At 41.1% G+C, this 21,101-nt stretch overlaps 1 protein-coding gene across 4 annotated transcripts in view; it reads left to right on the forward strand.

The window, feature by feature from the left end:
* The first annotated feature begins 902 nt into the window (after positions 1 to 902).
* The window catches only part of ZC2HC1A (zinc finger C2HC-type containing 1A), a 39,178-nt gene continuing 18,979 nt past the window's right edge, over positions 903 to 21,101 (forward strand). For all 4 annotated transcript variants that reach the window (XM_075494846.1, XM_075494849.1, XM_075494848.1 and 1 more), the window contains exons 1-5: positions 903 to 1,009; positions 13,186 to 13,259; positions 16,330 to 16,446; positions 16,657 to 16,792; positions 20,184 to 20,332. In XM_075494846.1, the coding sequence (XP_075350961.1) occupies positions 994 to 1,009; positions 13,186 to 13,259; positions 16,330 to 16,446; positions 16,657 to 16,792; positions 20,184 to 20,332 (492 nt within the window). In that variant the 5' untranslated portion in view covers positions 903 to 993. The remainder of the gene's footprint in view (positions 1,010 to 13,185; positions 13,260 to 16,329; positions 16,447 to 16,656; positions 16,793 to 20,183; positions 20,333 to 21,101) is intronic.

Below are 21,101 nucleotides of genomic sequence, written 5' to 3' on the forward strand. Positions count from 1 at the left end.
ACAAGATCTTAAGAATGAATACTAAAATAATGTCTTGAAGAAAAAACTCTGAAAATTCTTTTGTTGCTATAAATGTGGAGCAGTCTTGTAAAAGGAACAGAATTTCAATATGTATCAAGCATTATTCATACTCATTAGTCAACAGCAATTTAGTAGTACTAATTTCCAAAAACATCCATTACTCAAATGCTATCCTGTAGCAGGAGACACCCTCACATACTGATTTTATATTAGCATCTCTTTCAGTTAAGAAAATAACAGGAGGAAAAAAGGGGGAGGAATCCATTGCCTGCAATTATTTTCAGGACATGAACCTGAAAACCATTTTTTCTGTTTTTCCTGTGATTGTCTGTCGTTTTCCTGCAAGTAAGGGGGCACCCGTTACAGCCTCACACTGCGCTGCACCCCAGCACCCCTCTGCTCGGCTCGTAGGTGCCGAGGGCAGCAGGCCCCGGGCACCATCGCAGTTGCCCCGTGTCCCCCAGGCATTGACTGCTCTCTTGCTTTTTCAACAGCACGGTTACTTCTTCCCCACGTTTTACTTCGGCCTTCTTCATATACAAGTGCTGCTCTCGGAAGAAAAAGATCCCGATCGTAGCGTAACCTCAACGTTACGGACTATACGGCCTGTCAGATTGCACCGGAGCTGGACTAAGATGGGTTTTGCAGGAAGATGCTCCGACCTGGTGCCCTGCTCCCTTGGGAAGACGGACCAAGCGGGGCGCAGCCGAAGGGCGGGCGGCACCACCTGGGCCGGGCGGGAGGCCCGGGCGGGGCGGAGGGGGGCGTTGGGGCTGCCCCCCCGGGGGCGGCCGCCGGCGGGCAGTGCCCGCGGGGGAGGCCGGCCCGCCCGCCCCGGGGCTGTGGCCGTGAGGGGCCGCCCCGGCCCGCCCGCCCGCACCGCTCGGCCAATGGGAGCGGCGGTTGTTAGCGGGCCGGGAGGTGGCGGCGTTGCCACAGCAGCGGCGGGGCCAGCGGCGGCTGGGGTGCGCCATGGAGGGGCTGGAAGGTGAGGGGCGGCGGGCGCCTGGGGCGGGAAGGCCGGGCCGCGCCTTTGTGCTATGGCGGGCGTGCTTGGGCGGCGGCGGCGGGAGCTGCGGCCCGGGCGCCGCCTTCCCCGTTCTCGGAGCCCTCTGAGGCGGCGCGGCGGCCTCGCCTCGCTCCGCGGCTGGGAGTTTTGGGGGGGGCGATGGGGCTGAGGTGGGGGAGCGCTGCTGAGGGGGACAGCGTGCTTTTGGGGCGGCGAACGAAGGTGGGAGGCAGCGGGCCCCTGCGCGCAGCCCGGCGGGCTGGGGGGCGCCGCCGGGCGCGGGGCGGGCGGGGAGGCAGGCGCGGCGGGCAGGGCCGGCCTCGCTGCGCTTTGTCTCGGGCGCTGCTCGGCTCTCGCAGCCGAGCTGCGGGGTTGTGGCCGTTCCCCGCCGGCCCCTTCCTGCCGCGGCCGAACTCGGATCGCGGTGAGCCTGCTCCGTGATGCGCCGCAGGCAGCGGGTGCCCTGGGTGGGGACGGCATCGAGTCCTGCGGGCGTCTGTGCCAGGCACCCTTTTCTTTGCAAACAGATGGCGAAGGTGGGCGTTAGGATACGCTTATAATGCTATGGAAGTGTTCGGTGCGGTGAAGACTAGGTATATATTTGCTGACAGAATATTTGCAACTTTATCCTGTGCCAGTTGTGTTAACGAAGATACCGTCACCTTGCAGAGTATCCATCATAGCATAAATATCAGCTTGGAATTGATGAAGTTACGGCTTGCTATCTGAGGATTTCGGTAGGCCTGTCATTACTGTGGTTTGCAAGCTGCTTTAACCATATCACTTAAGAAAAAATACAGACCTATTCTGAGTAACTGTCACAAAACAGTCATTAAGTCTTCCGGGCTCTGCTTCACTAGAGGTAACTGAGTGCTTAAATAGGGGTGAGCACAAAATAGCCTTTGTTCTTTATCCCTTCTAGCACAGTTGGAGACAGGAAGTAATCCTCACTGAATACCTGTCTTTAGTAGATTTTACAGTCATCAGACTGTTCTTATGGCTAGTGACTTCATCAAGACTATAAATTTGGACAACATGATTTGGCATTAAAATCCCAAGAGGTTCTCTTTTATTTGATTTACTCTTTATGCTTTACTGACTATTAATTCCTTTTAAATTTGAAAAGTGATGTCCAGTGGCTTATCCAATAATGCTTTATCAGGCACTCCGACTCTCATGACAGTCCTGTGACAATCGTATGTTGCCTGTCCAGAAGGGGAAAGCTTGCTTTAATTTTGAGTCAGCTACATGTTTGACTGCAGTTGGGACTGCATATCATCTGCAGCCCATCCATCAATTGATTTGGCTGTAAGCTAACTAAGCAAGGCCAGCTATGCCAGCTGTGTTGTATAAGCTCTAGCACCTTCATAACGGAGTGTCAGAAGGAAGCAGATCTACAGATAACAGCAGAAGCCTGAAAAACCATGTCATTCTTGCAGTACAATTTGTCCAACTACTGACTTTGCTGGAAATGGTTTACATTTTGTTTGTATTTCAGTAGGTACTGGGAGTGGTGGGAGGAAGAACTGCTATATCATAGGTGAAATCTCATGTTTACTCTGTGAACCATTTCTTGAAAGTACTTTCAAAAGCTAGAGCTTATCAAAGCATTTTTCCATGATGTGAAATACTCCTTCTGAACACACGAGACTAACTTGAGAATAGCACAGGTAATAAGCTAGTTCTAAAACTTCAGATATCCTTGCATTGTGAACAGTGTATCCCACACTGTTATCCAGCATCCTTGAATGCTAAAGTTCTGGGAACTGAAGAATATAGTATTTTGCGTTCTTTGGGTCACATTGTGCTGTGTTTTTCTTTCTCTAAACAAATTGCCACAACATAAAATACTTCCTTTTTTGCTTCAAAACATTTGAACCAAGTGGTTTTGCTTTTTATTTACAGTTTTTCAGTTTAAGCTGTCTCTCTTGATGCGCATTAGGTTAGGCTGAGATGAAGTTTCTGTAGAAAGGTGAAAGGTGTCCCCAAGGCAGGAAAAATGTAGGCAAAACCAGTAACAATAATAAATTATTTCATTGGGTATTATGCTTTTTTCCAGTCATTGCTCCACTGGCAACTCAGAAGAACGTTGCTGGTTGCCATTTTAGATTAAATTCCTGTTTAGAAGCATAGTTGCACAGTCATATCCATCCAACATGGAAGTATGGGCTGCTTCTGAAATCTGGCTCAGCCTGCTCCCTCTGTATGTTAGTGCTTGGCAAAATCAATTCCCAGAGCCGATTTGTACAGCAGGTCCTGGCAGCTGTGTGTGTGAGGGACATGATTATGGTGGAGGACAGGACTTTGTCTTTTGGCAGCAGTCTGCTGGTATGTTTTTATGACTGTGGAAGACCTGCTCAGGACGCTTGGCCTGGACTTTCTGCCCTCAGAAGCTGGTGCTTTGTTTTTCTGAAGCTTAGCATTATAGATGCAAGATCTGTTTTATTTCTGTTTATTTAAGCATGCTATTAGTAAGAAAGAACTCTACCCAGCTTATAATGATTCTTTCCATAATGTGGAGAGTTGAATGTGTATTAGTGGGCTTGTGGAGCTGCATTAGTGGCATTTAAAAAGCTAAATAATATTTCCAGTGTTGCAGTTGCATTTTCTCATTATGTGCAAGTTTAAATGTTCAGTGAAATGGCAAAGTAGGTTTCTGTGTGACTTAGTTTCTTCTAAAATTTACTTTTGTTGCTTTTTTTAAGTCTGTTGCTTTATTATTTTATTTGTATATCAGTATTGTTATATTACTAGATTGATACTGAAAGTCAAATTTATAACTTTTAACTTTTGTAAAAGGAATCAGTGCACACTTGTCATTACAAGTGACAAATTTGATGTTAAATCTAAAGTTGCTAGCTCAGCATTTGTTACTTTGCAGCCTGTGTGCTGTTTGGCTGTTTTTCAATTTTCATTTAATTTACTGGTGAAAATACTTAGAGCAATAGACTGCGTGTGCCTGAATATGTAGTGATCTCTAAGGTGAGTTTAAAAATCCTTTCCTGAGTAGTCCAGCATGTGCTGAATCTCAGGACCATTTTTGATGGGTTAACATGCGCTTGTTGCTTTCACTGCTGGATGGCAAGAAAAAAGCTGTCACAGTGGCATGTTTGTTGCCCTCTGTTTTGCTTGAAGGAGAGGGAGGAGGGGATCCAAGCACTGAATTCCTGACTTCATTTAAGCCAGAGCAGTCCCATGATGGTGTTTGATCGGCTTCTCTCCAGTCTGTTGTTTTTTCTGGGAGGATGCCGGCAACAGCTGCTTGAGCTGACTAAATGCTGCTTCCCACACTTGTTCACAGCCCATCCCAGCGGGTCGGGACTGCTGCTGCCTAAGGAGTAAAGGGCAGAGGGGCAGCTGTGTCCGAGGGCAAAAGTCCAGCTCTCTGTGGTAGGTGATAGCAGCGCTTACCCAACGCCAGCGTTCTCCTTCAGCCTGTGCTCTAGCAGCCAGGGAAGACTGGTTGTGGTTGGAAGGGGATGGGTGGCTGCTTGCTCAGGAAATAGCTTGCAGTCTCAAACCCAGAGCTTTCGCTTGCAGATGCCAAGTAGGGACTACTGTGATTAAGCATTTAGACTCTCAGCGGTCTGGGTGTGTCCTTGAGGTCTCATAAGAGTAAGGCTCGCTGTATGGCACCTTCTGCTGACAGTTGAGATCTGTGCTGTAATAGCATTTGTCCCTGGACCCTTCACTGGCACTGACAATGTCTGAGACACCCCACTCCACCCCAAAGGTGCAAGCATTCTAGTTTGGGGTTTTATATTAGTAACATGACTGTTGAAAGCAAGTGCTTATGCTTGCTTTGGCAGAATTTCTGAATAAGCTAATGCCCAGTCTTTTTTTATTTTTTTTCCCCCCTAATAGTGTAGAAAATTATTTGTTTTGAAAACAAAAATAATATTCATGTGAGTCTTCCTTTGCCTTTAGTGTTCATCTTTGCCTTGCTTCACTGGATGGATGCAGCAGCTTCCTTGCTTTGGCAGCCATTTTCTTAAGCTGCATTTGAGAGAGGCTCCTGCCTTTTTGGAACACTTCAGCACTTTTTTTTTTTTTTTAGGTATCTTACCTGTCCAACAGAGAGAAGTATTAATTTTACAGTACTGTTCTTAAATCAGCAAGTTGGAAACTACTACAGATTGAAATGCAAAACTAATATTAATGTATATTCTTTTTAAGAAGTTGTTTGTCTCCGGTAGCCATTAAAACACAATGATAAATGTGAATTTGCATTTAAGTGCTATGTTTCACTAGGCATACTTGCACCTCTGTTAAGTGATCTAATTTTGATGTTTAATACACTGTATAATTGTGGTCAGTGTATTTACTTTTTCTAAGGCAATTATGTTTTTATTTTTTGGTTAACATTTATGTTTTGGGGAAGAAATTGAAATGTTTTACTTGAGGAAAAATTGTGAAAGCTAAGTTTAGGCTGATATGATAGGGGAAGTGTGCTATCAGAATATGTTTCACCTTTAAAGGAAAGGAAGTAATATGTGTAGACAGGAATTTGAGTGCTTCAGATTAGTTTCTTCAGCATCTTAGAACTAATAGATTTTACACCCTTTTCTATAGTTCTTGTAGAATTCTTGCATTTTTAACTTAAATTGCAGAAACTAGATTAATCTAGTAATTGAATTCAATTGGTTGAATATAGTGGGAAGAGGAATGTATTTTACCTGCACACACACACACATAATGTGGTTATTATCAAAAGCAGTTGTTGCATTTCAGTAAAATCTGGTTCCAGGAGTATGTTAAACAGTTGACTGGAGGGGGTGAGGAGTGGGCTTACTTCTAAAAAAAAAAATTCGGGGTGGCGGGGGGAACAACACAACGGACACATGACTGGGAATCAATATATCATAAATGAAATTCATTATCAAAATTGTTTTTAACACATTATTGTTAGCCAAGTAATATTCAGACAAGCAAGCAGACTTAGATAGGGATTGCTCTGTCCAATTACATTTGGGTGGTAGAGTATGTAAGTCCAGAATTGCTTTGGGGGTCACTGGTGCAAAGCAGTCTAGGTTTAAGGGTAGTGTGAGAAGGCTAGTCTTTGCTTGACTACCTGCTTACAGTCTTCATGGTGCTTGTAGCCTAATACAGGAGAATAGTGAGTTTATGATCCCAAAGCAGAATTGTGTAACATGTACATAGATTTTGCAGGTCAGATGCTTTCTAGTGGCTTTAATTGATCTTAAAGCTGGTTAATAGAAGACCAGATAATGTATCTGGAAGTTAGATCGATCAAATAGTGCTGCTTATTTGCCTTTGGTTTTGGTGTGTTTCCATATGCATTACGGGGAAGCTCTCATAGATTTTTCTGGATAATCATCATGACTGAGGGCCTCTCTGAAGAGCCTGTACATTAACACTCACAGTGTGGGAACAAATGGGAGGAACTGGAGGTCTGTGTGCCATTGCAGGGCTACGATCTTGTTGGAGTTGTGTGTAGGTGGTAGGACAGCTCACAGGACTGCAGTGTTGTGGTGGATGAATAAAGGTTTTTCAGGAAGAACCAGCTGGATGGCAAGGGGGGAAGTTGCCCTTTATGTGGGAGAGCAGTAAGAATGCATGGAGCTTTGCTGTGGAACCACCTGGGAGCTTATGGATCAGGGTTAGCAGGCAGACCAATGTGGGAAATGTTGTCGTGGGTGTCTGCTACAAACCACCTGATGAGGAAGATGAGGCCTCCTTCAGATAATTGGAAGGAGCCTCATATTCACAGGCCCTGGTCCTCATGAGGGACTTTAACCACCCGATACCTGCTGGAGGGACAAATGAGCAAGGCACAAGCAATCTAGGAGGCTTCTGATATGCATTGATAACAAATTCCTGACCCAGGTGATGAAGGAGCTGACAAGGGGAGGCACTTCTGCAGACTTCACACCTACAAACATGAGATGTGAAGGTCAGGTGCAGCCTTACCTTCAGTGACCACGGGGTAGTTGAAGTCAGGATTCTGAGAGGAGGGGGCTGGGCAAATAGCAGGATCTCAACCCTGGACTTCAGGAGAACAGGCTTTGACTTGTTTAGGCATCTGCTTGGAAGAATCCCATGAGATAGGCCCTAGAGAGGAGTCCAGGAGAGCTGGTTATTTTTAAGGATGTGTAGTGTGACATTGGCATTAAAAGTTACGCTCGTATGAGGAAGGGAGTAAAGAAGGACGGACAGTTAGAGAAAAGGGGAGTACACAACAATGCGAGTTGTGCATGGGCTGCCATTACAACCATTCTTAACTGCATGCATTTTTCAGTCACAAAAAAACCTTCTTCACAGAATCCTCCTCCAGGTTGTCACTTTGAGGCAGTGGGGCTCTCCTTGATATGTTATTCTCAAGGAAGTAATACAGAACTCGCCATCATCAGTCTCATGTTCAATGCAATAACAGCAATTTTGGCAAATGTAATGCACTTGCATTGTCAGGCTGAAGAGCTGATATAAAAATAAGCAGAGGTACTGTGAAAGTATAGCGTAAGCTTTTCAGCTTGAAGGAATGGAAGTTATGCTGCTTTTGTTACCTTGTGGAAGCAGAAGTGACAGGTTTATACAAGATTAGACTGCATTGTCAATACAGAAGTAGGAAAGAATTCATGAGGCTTTCCTCTAAAATTAGGGGTAGATAGGTAAAAGTAGTTTGGTTTGCTATTTGTTATACAATTGCAAATAACCTAACTGTGTAAAAATTTCAGAATATGTGAAAGGTTGAATACTAAGAGACAAGAGCTTTCTAGGATTTCCTCTTCCTTTCTCTAACTCTTCCTGCAAACTGCTGAATAGCATAGACGAGAAGGTATTTGCCTGGTGGAGTAAATCATGCACTTCATCTGTTATCAAGCAGACTTTACGAAAGTATGGCAAGTACTGCCTGTTGTTAAGCAGTATGAAGTAGTTGACTTTCATTTGCATTTCAGAATTCCTATTGGCAAAATAATGAAAACTTGCAAAACTTGCACCATTATTGGTGTACGTCTTTCTACTTTTATACATTCATCTTTTCATTATTTTATTTAATGCTCTTTAAAATTACTCTTTGAAAATGAATGCTCTAAATTGTATTTGGCTGTTCAAAGCAGTGTTCCCTACCTATGTCACTGCATCAGTATCATTTTTAGGTGACTCTTGTTTATGGTATTTGTCATTAGTCTTTTCAGACTGTTGTTAGTTAACGTGTTGATTAAAACATATAACCCAGTCAGTACCGATTAAGGGACATATGTTGGAGACTGACAGGCTCCAAAGAACTAGATGCTGTGGGTTGATGATATAGATTCCAGTTAGTGTGGGGAAGGCACTGCATTTTTTTTTCATACCTGAAGTATATATATGGAACTCTTAAGTGGAAAATACCCTGGGTTTGGAGATGAGAGGTCATTTATGCTAAAAGCAATAAATACAATTTTGTAGGAGAAGAATTTGGCAAGCACTCTTCAAGTAATAACTTTCAACAGTCATAGATGACTTGCTGGTTTCAAATAGGTACCTAGTCTCAAGGCTGGAAATCATACCGGAGTGTTTCTGCAAGTTTGAATTTAGTGAGGCTTGATGGTTCTGATTATCACAGTTGTCTGGCCAAAGTCATTTAGTACTGTCACAGCAGTGAGAGTAAATACAAATAAAAGGTTTTGAAGGGCAGTCAAACAGATTTTACAACACAACAAAATACTGTTACTGAGACTAAGTGCAGTCTTGTCTCATTGAAGCATTCTATACTTGATATCTAAGTGCAGACACATACTTGTGTATACAAAGCTCTCCAAAAGAGAAAACTGTAACAAAACTTCAATTAATAGCTGTTCAGCAATACTGAAGACTTCTGCTGCCTCTAGGTATGGGGTCTGTTTACACAACTGCTTAATTTGTAAACACAACAGCAAGAGCTAGCATTATGTCTGTGACTGTGTCAGATCGGACTTGTATGTATTGATGGGTCCACACATTGTACTGAGAAAGATAAACCTGAGGACTGACAGATCTCACTTTCTGCTGTAATCAGTTGCTGCATTTGAACATGAGAGGAGAGAAAGAAAAAAAGTTGTTCTCTGGAAATCTAGATTTCGAAGGAGTCTATACTCATCTGTAAGAGTATGGAAAGCACTGTGCTACATCTGGGAGACTGACTGTCAGACTTCGAGGTCCACCTGAACTTTACAGCTAAACTCCAACTTCAAGAACAGAAAGTATGGCTAACTGGACTATGACCATGTTCAAAGGGAATGTGTGCAATAACTTATTCATTTGCAGGTAGAAAAAATAATTTGGAAGGTGGTTGTACTCGAAGTAGCTGGAGGAGGAAGAGCTCTGACAGGGACAGTTTAGAAACACAAGTGGTGAGTTTATTGTAGTGCTGCTAATAAAACTCCCAATCTAGTTGTTTAATTCAGATACCCAGCATCTTTGTAGGTTGAACTCTGTGTTTTTATTTGAGACCTGGTCTCAGGCAGACAGTAGGAGAATAGAGTGTAAAACTGTATATCATAGTTTTGGCATCACTTCAGCTGACATACTTCTTCCTTTGGTATTCACATAACCATTTTGAACATACTTCTCTTTTCCCTAAGTGTGTTTAGATCAGATAAACAGTAATAATTATGTCTGTCCTCTTCTAAATTAACTATATTCATTCATGTTTAATACAGGCATGTAAACTGCTGGTGATTAGTGGTATTGAAGATGGTAAAAGGAAAAAGAAGTGTTGCTGCTGGATCTTGGTTCTTCTGTGGTTGTATAACCAAGATGAGGGCAATCCCTGCATTGTTGCTAGACTTAAAGAAGACTGAAGAAAATTGCTATGATACCGTCTTACTACAATTTCTATTCTCAGGCTCATTTGCCAAGCAAGTCCTTCTTCTTTTTCTTGATTTGAGTGCTCCCTGTTTTTTACCTCCTCCCCACCTCCGATACATCCCAATTTAACAACCCATTTCTGTTAACTTTTGATTAGGAAAAAGATTCAGTCAGTCCATGCCTTTTTTTAAGAAACCCCAAAGTTTTCAACTGTGAGGTTTTGCTTTTGTTTGTTATTCTTTAATTTTATCAGACTAAAATAACTCAGAATAAGTTTTTTTTTTCCATTTTTATTGCATTTTATAGTCATTATGCTGGAAAACTACAGCCAAAATAATTTAGTCATTTCATTGAAAAAAGTTATCCTGTTTATTGCTGGTTTTAGAAATACTAACTTTTTACATTACTACTAAAATTGTGTAAGAATTCCTCCCCCTTTATGTTGTGCATTTATGTCACTTGTGCAGAAGCTATGTAAATAACAAGTGTATTGATGGTATTAGATATCATGCGTGAATGCCTTTTTTAAAAAAAACAAACCAACTCTCTTCCAACTTTCACAATTTTATTCCCATGTTTTATTTTAAAATTATCAGATTTCATGTTGATGATATTGCTAACCCTTCTGTAAGGGAAGACTCATGGGCTCCTAGAGAGAAATGTTAAGATTTTTGTGGTTTGGTTTTGTTTGTGGTGGGGTTTTTTTGGAGGGGGAGGGCATTACTTTAAAGGAGAGGAAATTCACAGAGGAACGATTAAGAAACTGAGGTGATAAATGTGCAAATATAAAGGACTGTAGGCTTCCCGTTTTCAACAAAACTTAAGGAACTTTCATTTTTTTAAAATAACTTCCTTTTGTGTTTTGGGTCAGTGATTTGTATGGGGGGGGAGGAGGTGTTGGCAGTAGAAATAGCTCTTGGCAAATGTGATTGAGTACCTGCCAGCAGCAAAGAAGGGTTAGGTATGCTGTAAGGAAATCCAGCTCTGTAACTGTAGCTACAGTGAGTGCTCATTGGCATTTGTTATGCATTGGTATGTCATGTGTAAATACTGCTCGGTCAGGTGAGGGTCTATCAAGTCTACTTCTTCTAATTGTGAATTTAAACACAAGCTCGAATTCCAGAGTTCAGTGAACCTAACATGGTGAAAAATGTAGCTTTTCTTCTTTTAATAAGGCATATATTTGAAAGAATTCTTCTCTCAGTCAAATCCTTAATCTTATACTATACACCTGATTTCAAGATCACTAATTCTGATTTATTTCAGCTAATTTCTTAAAGACACAGACAGTGTCACTTTGTATTTCCATGAAATGCCCCTCTCACTTATTTCTGCAAAGCTGAAGGTTGTATTAGAATAATGTGATAAAAGGTAGTTGAACGCTTCAGCAGAAGTGAGTTTGCAGTGATGTCTGTTAGCATTATTAAGAGTGCTGAGAACTCTGAAGAATGAAGTAATGAAACAAACAAACAAAATAAATCTGTGTGTACCTTGTATTTTTGAGTGGGAGAATTGAGAAAAGCTTACAACCATTGCTGCTTACCCTTGAGGAAAATGGTGAGGGCAGGTTCCATCCATCTAACCTATGTATGACCAGTGTGCACGTTATTACTTGTGATTAACGTTATGCTCAGGCTTGTGGGTTTAAGAAAACAGGCCTATGGAAAAAAAGTTTCAGACATGATTGTTTAAAATAGGGATTGAAAAAATGCAGTTAACAATAAAAAATAAGTTCCTAGTAAATGTCGATAACATGCAAGTGTAATCCAGATGCAAGAATAGAAGAAAAACAAGATGTATCTGCACATTTTCTATCATTCCTACTACTTCCCCCATTTGTGTATAACTAAACACATTTAGATGACGCAAAAGGAAGCTTGATTATGACTTAAATTGTAAAACTCAAAGTTACTGTTAGTACAGTCCTGCTATGCTGTGACAAGGGCCTATTCGTGTGTACATGAAAAAGGTATATAAATTAAAGATATGACCGTAAATGCTTTAAACTGCAGAACACTTTTCATATGATTTCTGATTCTTAAAATGGATTTGCTCTGTAGTGTATTAATGCAATTAATACATTATATGTAGTTACATACTGATGATGAACTTAATTCAAGTAATTGAAAAAGGCAGAAATAGACCTAATGGTTACATATTGGTACTAGAAATCTCACTCAAGTTTAATCTTTACATCTGGAAAAAAAGGTTTTCATTAGGAACCATGGCTGCCTGAATCTACATTTGTCTGCCATGAAACATTTTGTTAAATTTTCCATTTTCTTTAGGACTGGTCCTACAGTTACTTGACAAGTATGTATGTTTAGGTGGAAAATTGTTTTCCACTGGGGAACTGGGAACAAAAACTGATGAAATCACTGAATGTTGCTATGTTCATAACTTTGTTAGTTTAAGCCACTAGTTTGCCTAAAATACAAGTCAATTCAAAGTGCTTTTGTTTTCACTTTATATAAATAGAGGGACCTGTATTGTCTGCAATAGTCAGACTGAGTACAGAGAAAGCAACTAGTAATTCCCAAACTTAATCCAAACTTACTGCCTCTATTGATGTATATGTGATATAAAAATATCCCTGTATCTCTGGTACAGTACTAAATATAATAGATGCCTATTTTGGGGAAACCCTGTGGAGTTTTTCATCGCTGCCATGACTCCATTCCATAATGCGTACTATATGAATATATTTGCTTGCATAGGCTTGGATACTTTGATTTGTTGGTCTTTTATCTGGTTCTGTGAATCTCTTGTATGTCAAGTAGAGCATTTACATTTTTGTTACCAATGCTTGAATAGCAACATCAGAAACGCTTTCGTAAGCTGTCAGTAATAATATGAATAAAATATATAGTAAAAATAGCATTAAAGAATTTCTCTTTCCAAGAGGAAGTGGAATAATTAAACTTAGTAGAGAAAAATAAGTGATGGGATGTGAGTTACATTTGATGCTGTAACAGGTGATTCTATTCCAAGGCACAGAAATACACGCTAAATATTGTTATTCTTGGTGTGTGTTTGGGTTGTCATTGTGACTTACAGTGAATCTGTCATTTTCATGTTGACATACAGGCATCCCTTTATTGGTGCAGAGTTTTGTATTGTAAATTATCAGAATTGATGCTGACATGTTACTGGGCCTTACTGCTTCCAAAAGTACATAAGGACTTGTGTATCATCTTTTCCTTTCTGATCTGCACAGTCTCTGCACAGTTCAAAGAATGTATACTTTTATAGTAATAACTGTTATTATTGCTAAGTATATGAGGTTAGCAATCTAGGAATAAATTTTTATCACTAATTTAAACAAATTTTCTTATAGAAGTATGTTTTTTTTTTTTTTTTCTAAGGTGAGGTTACAGTGCAAACTGGAGATCTGCTACCATGTAGGATTTGTGGAAGAACTTTCTTTCCAGCAGCACTGGTAAGCAGTATGAACACTGTTGACTTTTAGCTCTGACAAGTTGATATGGGAGTTAAGCAATGGTCAGTATACCTAAATAAAGTAGATCTAGATGCTTGGTTTTGGTGGTTTTTTTGAGTGTCCATCCACACCCCACCCCCCCAATAATTATGGATTCCAGTTGTTTCGATGTCATGGTTTAACCCCAGCTGGCAACTAAGCAGCACACAGCTGCTCACTCCCTCCTGGTGCGATGGGGGAGAGAATCAGAAGAGTAAAAGTGAGAAAACTCGTGGGTTGATATAAAGACAGCAAAAGAAAAATCTACTTGTGCACGCCCAGCTACTCGCTGGTGGGGTGGTGTGAGAAGCACGAAAGACGTGGACTCTGTGTAAGCACTGCTCAGGAGTAACTAAAACATCCCTCTATTGTCAACACTGTTTTGGATTTGTGCTGAAAACATAGCCTCATACTAGCTACTGTTAAGAAAATTAACTCTATCCCAGCCAAATATTACTCTGCCCCTTATTCCATACCATTTATGTCATGCTCAAGTCCCACATTGTCCAATGCATTCTCATTACTCCCCCCACCCCCTTCCCATGCTTTGATATAATACACAGATATCATTTCCCTAATCTGTAGACCACCCCTGTAAAATACCTGTAAAATGTCCACAAAATGTCCACTGAGTTCATTTAGTCCATGACTTTGGGTTCCATCTGTTATGGTGGTCACTCAGGACAGGAGAGGTGGTGTGTTGCATGGAGTTACTGGGCACCAAACCCAGCTCAGGTCAGGTCACTACTGCACCTGCACTACTTCTTGTAAGGCTTGTCCTCCATTGGGTCAGGTGGTTCCTGCTATAGTAATTTCTATAACATGCAACTCAAATCATGGGTTACAACAATTTAAAGGTATTTCCATTACAATGTCCACCCCTGGTCCCTTTGGGCCAGGTTATAGCATTTAACATTGCAATGAACTCCTCCCCTTGCCCCTGCTCTGGCTTGGACTCATCCACAGATTGGAGCCCCTTAGGGGTGTACCTGATCCAAGTGGAGCCTTAGCTATGAGTCACAGTCGTTCCAGGAGTATACCTGTTGCGGCATAGACTTATCCACAGCCACAGTCGCTTTGAGGTGCACCTGTTTCAGCGTGGCCTTCTCCATGGGCCACAATGCCTTCAGAGATAATGTGCTCCGGTGTGGCCTTACGCACAGCCATAGTCCCTTCAGAAGTAAACCTGCTCTAACACAGCCTTACCCATGGCTGCAGTCCCTCCAGGGGCGTACCTGCTCTGTCATGGGCTTATCCATGGCCACGTGCTTTGAGGTGCTTCAGCATGACCTCATGCACAGCCACTGATGCTTCAGGGTGTAGCTGCTGCAGCATGGACTTATCCGCAGATGCTTCAAGGTGTACCTTCTCCAGTATGGACTTATCCTTAGGCCACAGTCCCTTCAGAGGAATACCTGCTGCAGCACAGATAACCATGGCCACAGACGTTTCAAGATGTACCTGCTCTGGCATGGGCTTATCCATGGGCACAGATGCTTTGGGGTGTCCTGCTGCCGTGTGGACTCATCCACAGGTCACAGTCCCTTCGACTCGAGTTCACACTGGAGTTCCAGCCTGTCCAGTGCAGCAGCACAGAAACAGCAGCGATGCCCTGGCCATCTGCCAGCCCAGGCACATCACCATTGCTGTTATCAAAATGTTCCCAGGCACAGCAGGGTAAGATGATCAGCAGTACAGCAAGCAGCAAAAGCAAAAAGCAGCCACTAATGAGCACTGGACTCTAATATACAGTAAGGCAAGCAAGCCTCATTGCAAGCACAGGAGCATGTCAGTTAATAGCTAAACAGCAATCACAGCTATGAATGAGATCTGGCACATTCTAATCAAATCTGTCGTTATCTCGAACCCTTTGAGTCCCACGTTGGGTGCCAAAAAGGACTGTTGCGGTTTAACTGCAGCCAGCAGCTAAGCCCCACGCAGCCGCTTGCTCACTCCCCCACGGTGGGATGGGGGAGAGAATTGGAAGAGTAAAAGTGAGAAAACTCCGTGGGTTGAGATAAAGATAGTTTCATAGGTAAAGCAAAAGCTGTGCACGCAAGCAAAGCAAAGCAAGGAATTCCTTCACTGCTTCCCATGGGCAGGCAGGTGTTCAGCCATCTCCAGGAAAGCAGGGCTCCATCACGCGTAACGGTTGCTTGGGAAGACAAACGCCATCGCTCTGAGCGTCCCCCCTTCCTTCTTCTTCCCCCAGCTTTATAAGCTGAGCATGACGGCATATGGTATGGAATAGCCCTTTGGTCAGTTGGGGTCAGCTGTCCCAGCTGTGTCCCCTCCCAACTCCTTGTGCACCCCCAGCCTACTCGCTGGTGGGGTGGGGTGAGAAGCAGAAAAGGCCTTGACTCTGTGTGAGCACTGCTCAGCAGTAACGAAAACATCCCTGTGTTATCAACACTGTTTTCAGCACAAATCCAAAGCATAGCCCCATACTAGCTACTATGAAGAAAATTAACCAGCACACTCAGTTTTGAAGCTCCTTAGAAGGAGAATTTCAGCATCCCATCACTTTCTGAAAATACATGCTTCTAAAAGCATCTTCTTCAGGGTCACAGAATCTTTCTTTGCCTGGCATCATGCAGTCTCAGCTAGTAAGTGAAGTGTTTTGTTAGCCATCTTCAAAATACTGTGTTCTCCAGTCTTAATAGAAATCGATCTGTCCTTAAATATGAATTTGGATTTCGGACACTTCTGATTTGACTTGCCACTCAATGCAAATGCTGTCTACCTACCATCAAATTTTTATTTGCAAGGAGCAAATACAGATGCCTTCTATTTTTCTTCCTCATCGCCCAAGTTTTTGTGACCATATATATGCATTTGTGAATTCCTGTAGTTCTGTTCTAAAAGTAATGGCTGGCATAAATATTTGAATGAAAGCAGTCTGATCTTATTCATTGAGAGCTGGGCCTTGTTTGCTGATTGGCATATCAAGAAAGAGGGAAATAACATGTTAATAACTTCTGTTTTCAAAACTAAGTTCTGTGTTCTCCTTTTGTTTTTCTTCTGCTTGTAGAAAAAGCATGGACCCATTTGCCAAAAAACTTCTGCCAAGAAAAGGAAGACATTTGATTCTAGCCGACAGAGAGCAGAAGGAACTGACATTCCCACAGTAAAACCTCTTAAGCCACGGGTATGTTATAATTTAATCTGCATATGAACATTTTAGGCAAACTATGTATGCATTATAATAAGGATTGTTTCTGCTGGCAATTCGTGATAACTAGATCAACTAGGATCTGGAAGAAATCTAACTATAATGTTGTGTACTAAAATAAGGCACGTACTTAGCTTGAAGTAAGAGCTTCAGACATATAAAGCTCTTTCTTTTTTGGCTTCTTAGCCAGAACCACCCAAAAAACCTTCCAACTGGAGACGAAAGCACGAGGAATTTATAGCAACTATACGAGCAGCCAAAGGACTTAATCTTAAAGACGGTGGAAAACTTCCTCCACCACCTCCACCATCATATGACCCTGGTATGTAAAACAATCAAGATCTTTAGAGATTTTTTTTTAACTTATTTTGTAAAAATTTGAATTGGAAAAGAATTTGTTGGAATACAGTATTCATAAGTTCTTGAGGATGACTATCTGATTATCCCTATGCAGATGCTGGTTTGTGACTGTGGGTCTGGCTGGCTAGCATCCTGTGTAGCTTTCAAAGCCCATAACTTTGTTTTTAATGCATCAAAAGGTAGTTGTCGCCAACTTGCAGCTTGCTACCATCTTATAAACCATAGGCTGGACAAATTGTTTCAACACCTTGTTTCTGTCCATAACAGTGGAACTGCTCAGAAAGAGCAGACTACCTTTTTAATTAGCTGCCGATGCTGGACACCCACAACCTATTTACATTGTAGGAATGCACATCAGCTATGTTCTTCAAATGTAGTCTCTCCTATTTCTTGATGAATTCACATTCAGTTTCATGTATGCAGTGTATGCTGTAGTGTGCATGTGATCCTTCCTCATGTAGTGGGGGTACTTGTGTTTTGGGTATGTTAAGACGTGTGGGATTTGTATTAACAAGGGAGTAACAGTCCTTGGGTGCCTTCAGAACTGAGGCTGGGTAAAGTGTTGAAGCAGTCTGATGTTAGTGAGAAGGAAAGACACTTTTCAGTTAACTTCTGTGATGTGAAAATAGGTTGGAGAATATATTTCTTCCTCTTGTCCTAAGAGCTAAACCATTTGATCAGCTCAATGGCTATTTTCAGAAAGATTGGGAAAAATAGAAAACAACAGCTGTTTGCTTCTGCCTGTCTGTGGTCAAGTGAGGATGTGAGTGTTCTCTACTTTGTTTCTCTACAGGAAACATGTCAGTCCAGTTAGGATTGTACTTGTGCATTCATAGTAAGAAGTGAAGTCGCATTATTCAGCATTCAGTACACTATCTTGAAATGCCATATGTGTTATAAAGTAAAGTAAAATCAATAGCTAATGCTGTGGATAAGAAACATAAGGCTCGATCATGGAAAGGATCGTTAATAATCTAGTTTTATAGGCTCTGCATTACAAGCAGAAGAGCCCAGAAATAAATCTAGCTTGGAAAGCTACTAAAATGGTGCTCCCTTGGTTCCAGAGACCGTAAATGAGTTTGAAGCGAAGGATGTAATTCTATTCATCCTGCTTGAAAGTAGGTAGGAGGTAAAGGGAAGAGAAAGATACTGTGCCTCTGTTTCTCTTCCATTTTTTACTTTTTCCAAGCTGAGTCTTACTGTTTGTGGTCTCCTGGCTTCATCCCACTGCAGTGGGTAAGACTTAGGAGGAGGAAACCAGGAATGAAGAGAAGTTGCACAAATTGATCAATGGATTCTCTTCCCACAAATAGAATACAACAAAAATAGAGCAGGGCAGCTACCCTTGCTCCTTTTCCACTTTACATGTAGGGGAGAGGGAGAATTATGCATGGTATCATGGAGTATATCCATCCTCTCCTACCCAGGTCTGTCTTTGGCATGCCTATTTCTAACTAGCTGCTAGTCTTTTTCCTTTAAAAGAAAAGAGTTCTGTATTAATATTTCCTACTTAATTGCATGCTTTGAGTTTGCAAACAAGCAGTATTGCTGGATCTTCAGTCTCTTGTTCCACCTTTTCCTTCAAAGAAGTACAGAATAGTCTCATGATATTAAGAAGGACCTTAAGTCACCCCATTTGCATTGAACTTGTCTGCATATGTGTATTTCACACTTATTTTGATTATTTTGTATTTTATAAAGCTTACATTGAATTCTAACAGTTCTTCTGGACAGTACAAACAGTACTTCCACATAGCCAGGTGGCTGACTGAGCATTTTACAAAAGGATGAAGATACAATCCCTGATTCTTAAAGGAGTGTACATTAATCCTCTACAGTCTGATCCATTTACTTTAGTGGGCGTTGAAAATCTTCTGCGGGAACTGAGCTGTGCCCCAGCGAAAAATGTCTTTTCTTATTATCTAGGGGCTTCCATTAATCATTAGGGGCCTGCTTTATTAATCTATTTTGATTTTTTTAATCTTTTTTATTTTTTCTAAACTTTGTTTGGGCCTATCTTGGTTTGACCGTATAGATATTATAGTTCTTTTTCTTCTGAGTTTCTATCTCTTAAGATATAGTTTATGTTTGAGTATTCTGACAGTAGTGGAGTTTATGTAAAATAAACAAAAATTCATTGTTGTTATCACATGAGATTCCCATGCTGTCACTTCTGTGAAGGATTCCTGTGTTCTTCCTGTGTCCTTTGCTCACACTTCTTGGGTCACAGTTTATGGTTTGGTGGCCACTGCATCATTTGACTTCCTCAAAATTGTTTGTTAATTTTAAGGGGTAACTATTTAAGCCAGATCTGCTGCATTTGGAGTAGTAACATGTAATCCAAATCTTATTTTGGATTGTGTAATATCTAACTGTAATCTTGCAGGCAGTGACTGTTGACTCTCTCCTTATTATCTTCAATACATTTCTAAAATCACCTAGGAGCATACTAATTTAATGTGCTTTGCCAGCATCCAGCTCTTCTGAAGTTGATGTTTACATGGTTTTGAATACTGTAATGTGGGGAATTCAACATCCATGTCTCTAGACACTAAAATGTCTGTCTGAAACTGCAGTCCAAACATTTTACTTTCCAAGGGCAGTGTATTTTAAGGGGTATATTTCCAGCATACAGATGAGGGATCTTTTAGGATTTAAAACATTTACATAGCCTTTCTTTTTTTTCCCCAATGTTAGTAATAATATTTTGTGCAAGTAGTACTGTTTGTAATGTGACTAGATTATTTTTGAAAAATAATACAGCCACCAGTTACCCTGTTTTGCATGTCTCTATAGTTATCTCCAAATTTTGGCTGGATTTCCTCGGTTTCTTTTTTTGTTGTTGTTAAATTTCTGATTTTATTTATTTTTAATGATAATTTCCAGTATTGCAGTTAGTATTTTTCAGTCCTTTCAAAACTGCCAGAGGAAACAGATTTTGTTGTCTTTTGCTATTTGTATGGGAGAGGTTTTAATGCATTTTCATGTCTTGAACTAACTGAACCGTGTTCGTGATTTTTTTGTTTAGCCTCTTCTCTTCTCCACTTCCTTCCAGCTGATATCCCTGCCACCTCCATATACTGTTTGGTCACCTTCTCTGCTGAAGAGCTTCTCTCAAAGTGTTTCTGATTTCGCTTAGGTTATTTATGATCCTCAACCACTCTTCTCATTCTTATCCATCAAACAAGAAACATCTTTTGTTTTATATGTGGATATATTCTTTTCCCCAGCAATATGTATTTCATTTTCAGATTCAAGAGGCCTTAATTTTCTCTGGGGGTGGGGCTGGGGCTGGTCTTTAAAAGACTTTAAAACACTTTATTTTTTAAAAAACTTTATTTTATGTTTTTAAGATTACATTCAGTGTCCATATTGTCAGAGGAGATTTAATGAAAATGCAGCTGACAGACACATCAATTTCTGTAAGGAACAAGCAGCACGTATTACTAATAAGGGGAAATTGGCAGCTGATACCAAAGGGAAGCTTCCTACTCGAACACAGGTGAACTATAACATTTTGCTTAACTTGTAACTTGCATTCAACATAAAACCAAGCTTGTTAAATAGTGTGTTGTTCTTAAATGGAATTAACTATTTTATTCTGTAATTTTATTATTTGCGCTAGACTGAAATTAGACACTAAGCATGGAAGAGGTTTTTGCTTTCTTTCGATAGTTGTAGAGAACCATAAATCAGATGGCAGCAGTTGCAAAGCCAAAACCAGTCATAAATGTAATTCAGAGATTTGTGAAAATGGCAGGTAAGGCTAGCAGCAGGAAGAAGAGATGCAGTGTTTTTAAAGACAGTTGAATTTCTGTAGTGCAAGTCTTCTGAATCCAATTCAAGACTGTTCCTTAAGTGGACAAACAAAGGTACATGACTACAGGACAACTGATAGCAATATTTTGGCTAATTAGAGGCTTAGAGGAATTCAGGCATATTAAGGTAAGAGCTGCAGTAGTTAATTTACAATGGAAACAAATGAAGGATTAAAGTGCCGGTGTGTTTTCATTTGGTGGTAATGCTCTTTTTTCTGGAAGCTGTGAAGAGTTATACAGACACAAGCAGTTACTTAGTGATTCTTGCACTATATTCTGAATCAGTGCTGGGACTGGTCCAGAGCACACAGGTGAAAGTAAGATTTGAAATACAAAAATGATCCTGCCCTTGAGTATTCTGTTTAAAATTAACTGGTAATGAGGTGATAATGTTAAGCGCACGAGACAGCTATAGAAAAAGATGAGAAAAGCTGTAGAAAAGTGGAAAATACA

Source organism: Mycteria americana, chromosome 2 (genome assembly GCF_035582795.1).
Source record: "Mycteria americana isolate JAX WOST 10 ecotype Jacksonville Zoo and Gardens chromosome 2, USCA_MyAme_1.0, whole genome shotgun sequence".
Lineage (NCBI taxonomy): Eukaryota > Metazoa > Chordata > Aves > Ciconiiformes > Ciconiidae > Mycteria > Mycteria americana.